The sequence below is a fragment of the Octodon degus genome, unplaced genomic scaffold (assembly GCF_000260255.1).
Source record: "Octodon degus isolate 3935 unplaced genomic scaffold, OctDeg1.0 scaffold00022, whole genome shotgun sequence".
NCBI classification, from domain to species: Eukaryota; Metazoa; Chordata; class Mammalia; order Rodentia; family Octodontidae; genus Octodon; species Octodon degus.
In genome coordinates, this window is record NW_004524598.1 from 9,516,910 (window position 1) to 9,525,124 (window position 8,215).

At 38.8% G+C, this 8,215-nt stretch overlaps 1 protein-coding gene across 2 annotated transcripts in view; it reads left to right on the plus strand.

Moving 5' to 3' along the window:
- The window catches only part of Rngtt (RNA guanylyltransferase and 5'-phosphatase), a 331,478-nt gene that overhangs the window by 138,964 nt on the left and 184,299 nt on the right, over positions 1–8,215 (plus strand). For both annotated transcript variants that reach the window (XM_004628220.3, XM_023711882.1), the window contains one exon: positions 770–838. In XM_004628220.3, the coding sequence (XP_004628277.1) occupies positions 770–838 (69 nt within the window). The remainder of the gene's footprint in view (positions 1–769; positions 839–8,215) is intronic.

Consider the following 8,215-nt stretch of genomic DNA (forward strand, 5'->3'; position numbering starts at 1 on the left):
TGTGGTGCTGGGGGATTGAACCGCGGTCCCTGATGCTTTGCTAAGCTTGTTCTAAGTAGGTGCTTTAGACCACTGAGCCATCTCTTCAGCCCCTCAACCTGATGTTTTGATTCATGTGTGTGTTGGGTGATGATCAACTTAAGGTAATTAGCGTATCTGTCACCTTAAAATCTACATTGTTTAAATGATGAGTATATTAAAAATCTTTTGAATGTAATACATTATTTACATACATCCTATTTACTCATTATTTTAGTTGTTGTAGTTAGGTCTTTTAAAGACTTTACCTTATAATAGAAATATTCATGTATTTATTTTTTATTTTTTCCCATATTATGTATTTGATACAGGGTCTCACTAGGCAGCTTGGATTTGTAGTGTTCCTCCTGTTTTCAGCCTCCCCAGCACTGGGATAACAGGTGTGTGCCATCACACCTGGTCTCCTTGGCAGGCTCAATGTGCTCAGGGGCAGGGCTGATGCGGCATGTGGTACTTGTCCGCTGAGCTATCTTGTTGGCCCATGTTCATGTATTATTGAAAAAAAAAAAAAACAAAAAACCAACTTAAAGTATATTAACTTAGATACTTTCAGTTTACTTCCTATTTTTTAAAATTTTAGTTCTTATAATTTATGTATTAAGGTTTAGTAAAGCTTGTTGAGAAAGTAATTTAAAAAAAAGAGAAAGTAATTTTAAGGTAATTTTCATATTGCTAAATAATACTTGCATATATATATTTATTTATTATATATATATATTTTTTTTTACAGTTACTTGAAGGAAATTTTGCCAAAGAAGTCAGCCATGAAATGGATGGACTTATTTTTCAGCCTGTTGGAGTAAGTTTAGTTTCCTACCTTCAGTACACATAGATATATACAGAAAGTGCATATTCCTCAAACATACTTAACATGGGCTACTGCTGTGATCATTGCTTTCCCTTAAGATAAACTACTCACTAGGAAAGATTTCATTTATATCACAGTTTATATAATAATAAACTGAATACCTGTTTGCTTTTCACTCAGGTTAAAAAAAATTATTGGCCATTATTTTTCAAGGAAGTCATTAGTCTTTTAATATAATTACCTTTCTTATACTTCTTACAAAATAAATTATAATATATATTTCTTTACTAGCAGTTCTCTGATAATATTAAATACATCCTTACATCCTTTTGTGGCTTAGTACTATATATCTTTAAGTATTAATATTTTGGAAACTTCATTTTGCGGTAGGTAAAATTCAGAGTTGTTAGTTCTTGAAGAAAAATATTTCATGTTAAATTTTTGAAATGTACTGAAGAATTTTCATCAATTTAATGGTCAGATTGTATATTTACAGTAAGTTGTCCTTACTCTATAACTGAACCTCTTCAGTCTCAGCATCATTTATATGCTAGACTTGATAATTCTTTGCCATCTTGTGCATGGTAGGATATTTAGCAGCAGGCTTGGCCTCTACTTTCCAGATGCCAGTTAAGTACTTGTTCTTTGTCCCCACTTTTTTTTTTTTTAATATTTATTTCTTTTTTATTGAGAAATAAATATGAATGAGACAGTTTCACAGTTGATTAATAGGACAGTTTTGATAGTCAATATACTGTACATTGTTTTCTTCTTAGTTGTCCCCACTTGTTAATCAGTGTTCTATAAAATAGGACAGTTTTGATAGTCAATACACTGTACATTGTTATCTTCTTAGTTGTCCCCACTTGTTAACCAGTGTTCTATAAAATAATGTTTTTCAAAGTGTAGCAGTCAGAGAATTAGTAGTGTGAGAAAGTTGTTAGTGATGGAACACACCTCAAGTGTATTGGTTAGAAAATTTAAAAGGGGTTAGGGGAAAAATAGGTAGAAGGGGAAGAGATTAGAAGTAAGACTGGAGGACAAAGAGAGGTCGCAGTAATGTTGGGAAACTGGTACAGAAGACCGAAAGGAAAGAGAGAAAGAAGAGGTAAAAAGAACAGAACAGAAACAACCACAAAGAGACTGGAAAGTACCTTCACGCTCATAAAAACAAGATCACACTATAGGGAAAAATAAAAATAAACACAAAGCCATTATATGAGAGAGAGAGAGAGAGACAGACAGACAGACAGACAGACAGAGACAGAGAGACATAGAGAGAAAGACAGACAGAGAGACAGACAGACAGAGACAGAGGAGTCCACTTTCAGGTATATTTCTGTTGTCACTTATAGATATAATGTATAGAGACAGAGTCCAGATATCTGTGTTGATTTATTCCAGCAAGCTAGGAGTAGCATTTTGGTGGGGTAGTAGATAGACTACACCTTCTGGTGAAGACCAGACTCATTTTCCCAGGAGCTGACATCAGTGTACCTTCCATGGGCTTGAGCCCAGCTGGGACCTGCTAGATGGAGCCAGCAGCTACTCTGAGTTCTTAGCTCAGGCAGCTCCTCTCCAGGATGGCTCCTGGCCAATCGCTGTCTCATGCAGGACTAAGCCTTCAGCACTCACTGCCAGCTAGTGCAATCCTTCATGTCTGTTGCTTCCCTCCACTGCTACATCACTCTGTGAAGACCTCGGGTTGTCAGCAGTCGTCATGTGTCTACAGGTTTGAATTGCTCCTCTTGTGTAGTGAGTTCTGTCTTGGAAAAGGTGCCTGTGGTTACCTCCTCCTTTGTTAAGTTTTTCTAACACTTTCTGTGTGGGCTTCAGTTCATGCTTCAGATCCTTCCTGGGTACAGGGCACTTACCACCTCCTCCTCCTTCTCCTCCTCCTCATGATGCTATATTCCATTGTTCGGATGGCAATACTCAGGCTTTTTCTCTGCTGGATACCACTCCTCTGTCTTGGTCCCTTACCGTTTGTATTCTAGTAACTACATTTTTTTTTTTTTTTTTTTTTTTTAAAGTTATAGGAAATCTTTGTAGTTGATGTCTGGCAAAGTAAGTCTCCTTGTTTGCCAGGAGTTTTAAAAAAAATATATGTAAACATTTGGTTTGATATAAAAGTTGCAGAATCAGTTTGTCCTATGACCCAAAAATTCTTGTCTGAATAGCTTTGAATTTAATTTGGAGAAAAGGCAACATCTTCTAATGAATAAATTATGGTTTATTTCCAGGTATTTTGGAGACAATACCTTTGTCTTCCCAGGTATTTTTCTCTTTTTCTGCCTTTTTTTTTTTTTTTTTTTCTGTTAAGATAATTTCTAGACTTCTTTTTTGTTTTTAAAGTCAGTGGTGTCTTCTCTTTATTTGGTATTTCTAGTGTTCTGCTACATTATTATTTTATTGATTGAATAGTCATGCTGAGTAGTCTTAATTCTAGTTTTAGACATTGACCAGGACTTCTAGTCTTTTTTTTTCTTTCTTTTAAAAAAATATATGTTTAGTATAGAGTCTACAGTGTCTCACTACATCGGTGGGACTTGCAGTGATCCTCTTGTTTTCAGCCCTCCAAGTGCTGGGATTACAAGCATGTACCACCATGCCCAGTCTCAATTGCTGCCTCGGCATGCCCTGGGGGTGGGGCAGCATGGCAGCATACTGGGCATTGAGCCCCGGGTGCTTTAGTCTGCTGAGCTATCTGGCCAGCCCAGGACCTCTAGTCTTAATAAATATTATTGTAATTTGAATGTAGACAAAGATAGTTATGCTTTGTTTTCAGTCTCCAATGGAAGGTAATGTTTCTAAATTTTCCTTAAAGTGATTTCCCTCAAAGGGAAGGTATCTTAGTTACTTTTCTTGTTGCTGAGACAAAATACTCAACACTCAGAGTTAACGGGGGTAAGGCCTATTTTATTAGGCTTACATTTTTAGAGGTTTCAGTCCATAATTGGCTGGCTCCAAGGTAGGGTGGCGTGGCAGACAGGTATCAAAGAGAAACAGTTAATGGTGGGCAGAAGGTAGCAAAATGGAAAGTGGGGGACAAGAGAAGCCCTTTCTGTCTCTTATATCCAGGCCAGCTGGGTTAGGGCATGCCAAACCAACCAGTGGGCTGATTTTAGTAATCACCCACTCTTAAGTTAAGTTGAGCACCTTTAATCCCAGCATTGCACCATGAGTTAATCATATACTCTAGATTCTGTCATCTCTAGAAAAGGGCATCTAAACACAAGCCATAACAGAAGGTAATATTCCTAAATTTTCTCCTTTTACTATATTTGTGGGAGATCTCATTTTCAGTCACTTAGAATTTTTTTTTCGGAGCATTGAATTAAACCCTTTTAAGATGTTTTTTCTGTATCTGTTGAAAGTATGCCATTTTCTTTTCTATGCTATGTATGTAATCACATTGATTATTGTCCTGTTGGTCTATCTTTATGTTCCTGAGATAAAGGCTACTTCATTAAAATATGAGAGATATGATTAAAATACATGACAAATGTTTAAATTTAAAGAGTTACTACAGTAAAAGTCATGTTGACATTAATCCCCTTTAAGATACTCCCCCTGCGTCACTGTTGCTGAACCTCGGCTGAGCTGTGGCTGCCTTTCCTGTCATACAAGATAGGTGATCCCAGGACAGCTGTGGGGAGCTGGTGAGCCTTGTAAAAGTCTCCCAACCCCCACCCCAATTCCAGAGCTTGGCTGAGCTGCAAATGCCTCTCCAGTTGATATCACAGTTCTGCTTTGTGGCTGCCTCTCCCACTTTTAGTGGGAGCCTTGGTGAGTCCTACCTTGCCTACCCCACCATAGCAAGAGCATCACAAAGCTATGGCCTTCCCCCATCATCAGAGCCTTCTGGAGCTCCAGCTTACCCCCCTCCCTCACTGAGGCCGAAGCCACTTTGAACCCCACACAGTGGGAGCTTTAGTGATCCAACTCTGCCCTCCTGCTATCATGGGAGCCTTGCTAAGCCCTCCACCACCCCTCTACCATTGCTGCTAAGTCCAGGTAAACATTGGGAAGTTAAAAAATGTCAGCATGAAGGAGCAAAAGGAAATCTCAAGACCTCCACCCCACCCGGAACAAGTCCAGGAGACAAGGTCATAGAAGAACTTGGAAGTCACACAGCTGAAATTTCTGAAATGATAGCAACTGAAGTAAAGAAACAACTCTGCCAGGCTAAAAAGAAATCAAATGAGAAATCTCTCAGGTAAAAAAAAATATCTAATAGTCATGATATAGTTGTTCAGCCCATTTAAAGAAACCATAGATAAAAAAGAAATGGAAATAGGAAATTGATAGAAACATTGAACAAATAATACAGGAAAGAACTAGAATGCACGAAACAGATTCAAACATATATCTAGGAAATTAAGAATTCCATTGAAAACTAGCAAAACCACTTGAACAATACTGAAGATAGAATTTCAGACTTTGAAGATAGCATTGCAGCTAGTGAACATGGATCTTTCAAAAATAGCAAGGGATCAAGAAATAACAATGCAACAGCTGTACGCTAATGCAAAGAAAAACAATGTAAGACTCATAGGTGTTAACAAAACAGCAGGAGTCAACACTAATAATATAAAAAGACTTATTTACAAGGTTATGAGGTTGTAGGAGAAAATTTCCCAAGCATGGGGAAAAAAATCTGATCTTCTGATAGGTGAGGCCTACAGAACTCCAATTAACCATAATCAAAGTAAAACTACACCCAGACACATAAGATCCCAAAAGTCAGAAAAAAAACCAGACTATTAAAAGCTGTTAAAGGAAAGAAACATATCACCTTTAACAGAAGATCCATTAGAATGATGGTATCTATTTCTTAACAGAAACCATCACATCAAGAAGAACTTGGAATGAAATAGTTGAGGTCCTGAAAGAAAACAACTTCCAACCCAGATTGAGGTACCCTGCAGAACTATCAAATTTAATGGTGAGATAAGATACTTCTATGACAACAACTGAAGAAATTAATGACCACCAAACCAACCCTCCATAGAGTACTGACTGATGTTCTAGAGACAGAAATGATCACAATTTCAACAACAACAACTTCAAGAACAACAACAGAAAGAAGCAAAGCAGAGCGAACTATTAAACGGAGGGGGAAAGGAGGGAATCTATAGTGGAAAACATGACAAAGATAAGCCAATACATATCAGTTATAATTATCAATATAAATGGCCTCATTTCACCAGTCAAAAGAAGTAGAATGGCAGAGTACATCAAGAAACCAAATCCAAAAATATGCTCTATATAAGAAACACATTTAACTCAAAAGGGAATTCATAGATTGAAAGTCAAGGGATGGAAAACAATACTTTGTGGACAAGAACCCAGAAAACACAGAATCCTGGCTATGAGAGACATAGTAACACACAGAGGATCCTGATTCAAAGCATATACAGCCTTTTGAAGTACCTTACCCCAGTCTTGCAAACTACTGCCACCTAGCTAGCTCTCTAACTCTGTTTTCAAATGACCATCCACATTTCTGTCAATCCAGCTGCTTCTGGATGGTAAGGAACATGATAAGACTGGTGAATTCCATGAGCATGAGCCCACTGCTGTACTTCTTTGGCTGTAAAATGTGTTTCTTGATCAGAGGCAATGCTGTGTGGGGTCCTATGTGGGATCTGTAAGTTTATGGATGGTAGTTTTGTCAGAAGCATTCTGTGCAGCGAAGGCAAATCCATATTCAGAGTATGTACCTATGCTAGTGAGTGCAGTCCCTTCCATAATAGAAGTGGTCCAATGTAGTCAATTTGCCACCCATTCATAGGTTGATCACCCCAGGGAATATGCCATATCTGGGACTCATTGTTGACCTCTATTGCTGGCATATTGGGCATTAGGCAGTGGCTGTAGCCAGATCAGCCTTGGTGGGTGGGAGTCTATGTTGCTGAGCCCATGCATAATAACCTCCATCCCTGCCACTATGGCCACTCCGTTCATGGGCCCACTGAGCAATGACAGGGGTGGCTGAAGAAGGAGGTTGGTTCTTCATCATAAGAAGACAGAATGGGTCTTCTTATCTACTTGGTTATTAAAGTCTTCTTCACCTTTTGGTGAGCATTTACATGAGAAGCAAATATTTTCATATCCTTTGCCTGTATGGAAAGATCTATCCACATAACTCTTGCCCAAACATCTTTGTCACTGATTTTCCAATCATGGTTTTTCAAAATTCCTGACTATCTAGCCAAACCATTGGCTGTGGCCCATGAGTCAGTATACAGTTGCATATCTGGCCATTTCTTTTTCCAGGCAAAATGTATTACCAAGTGTACTGCCCGAAGTTATGCCCACTGTGATATACCTTCGCCACTGTCCTTTATTGATGTTCCAGAAAGGGGCTGTAATGCTTCAGCTGTCCCCTTGTGGGTGATGCTTGCATAGTGTGCAGAGCCATCTGTAAATCAGGCCCTAGTCTTCCTCTAACAGCTGATTATATGGCACACCCCACAATGACGTAGGTGTATGCTGGGAAATAGAAGGCAATATAGTTGGTGTAGGAGCTCTAGGTATCTGGGCAACTTTCTCATGTAATTTATTTGTACTGTTTGGACCTATTCTGGCTCTGTTATGAATCACTTCCATTTAATGATAGACTTGCTGTGCATGTGCAACCTTATGACTTGGATCAGATAATATCAGGTCGTGATAGATAACTCAGTCTCATGGTGAACTGGTATCCCATAGTCAAGTGTTCAGTTTCCAATAAGTCCCAGTAGCAGGGCAAGAGATGTTTCTCAAAAGGAGAATAGTTGTCTGCAGATGATGGCAAAGCCTTGCTCCAAAATCCTAAAGGCCCCTGCTGCAATTCCCTTATGGGGCCTGCCAGAGACTCCAAACAGTATCCCTATCTATCACTGACACTTCAGGTACCATTGGATCTGCTGGATCATATGGTCCCAGGGCCAGAGTAGCCTGAACAGCAGCCTGAATCTGTTGCAGAACTTTCTCCTGTTCTAAGCCCCACTCAATATTAGCAGCTTTTGGAGTCACTCAGTAAATGTGCTGCAGCAAGATAACCTAAGTGAGAAGTATCAAAAATCCAAATAGGCCAACTAGGCGCTGTGCCTCCTTTTTGTTCGTAGGGGAAGTCAGATGCAACAACTTACCTTTACCTTAGAAAGAATATCTCTACATGCTCTTCACCACTGGACTCTTAGAAACGTCACTGAGGTAGAAGGACCTGGAATTTTGTAGGATTTATTTCCCATCCTCTGGCTCTCAAATGCTGTACTAACAAATCCAAGGAGGTTGCCATGTTCTGTTCACTAAGCCCAGTCAGTATAACATCATCAATATAGTGGACCGGTGTGATATTTTTTTTTTTTTTTTTTTTTT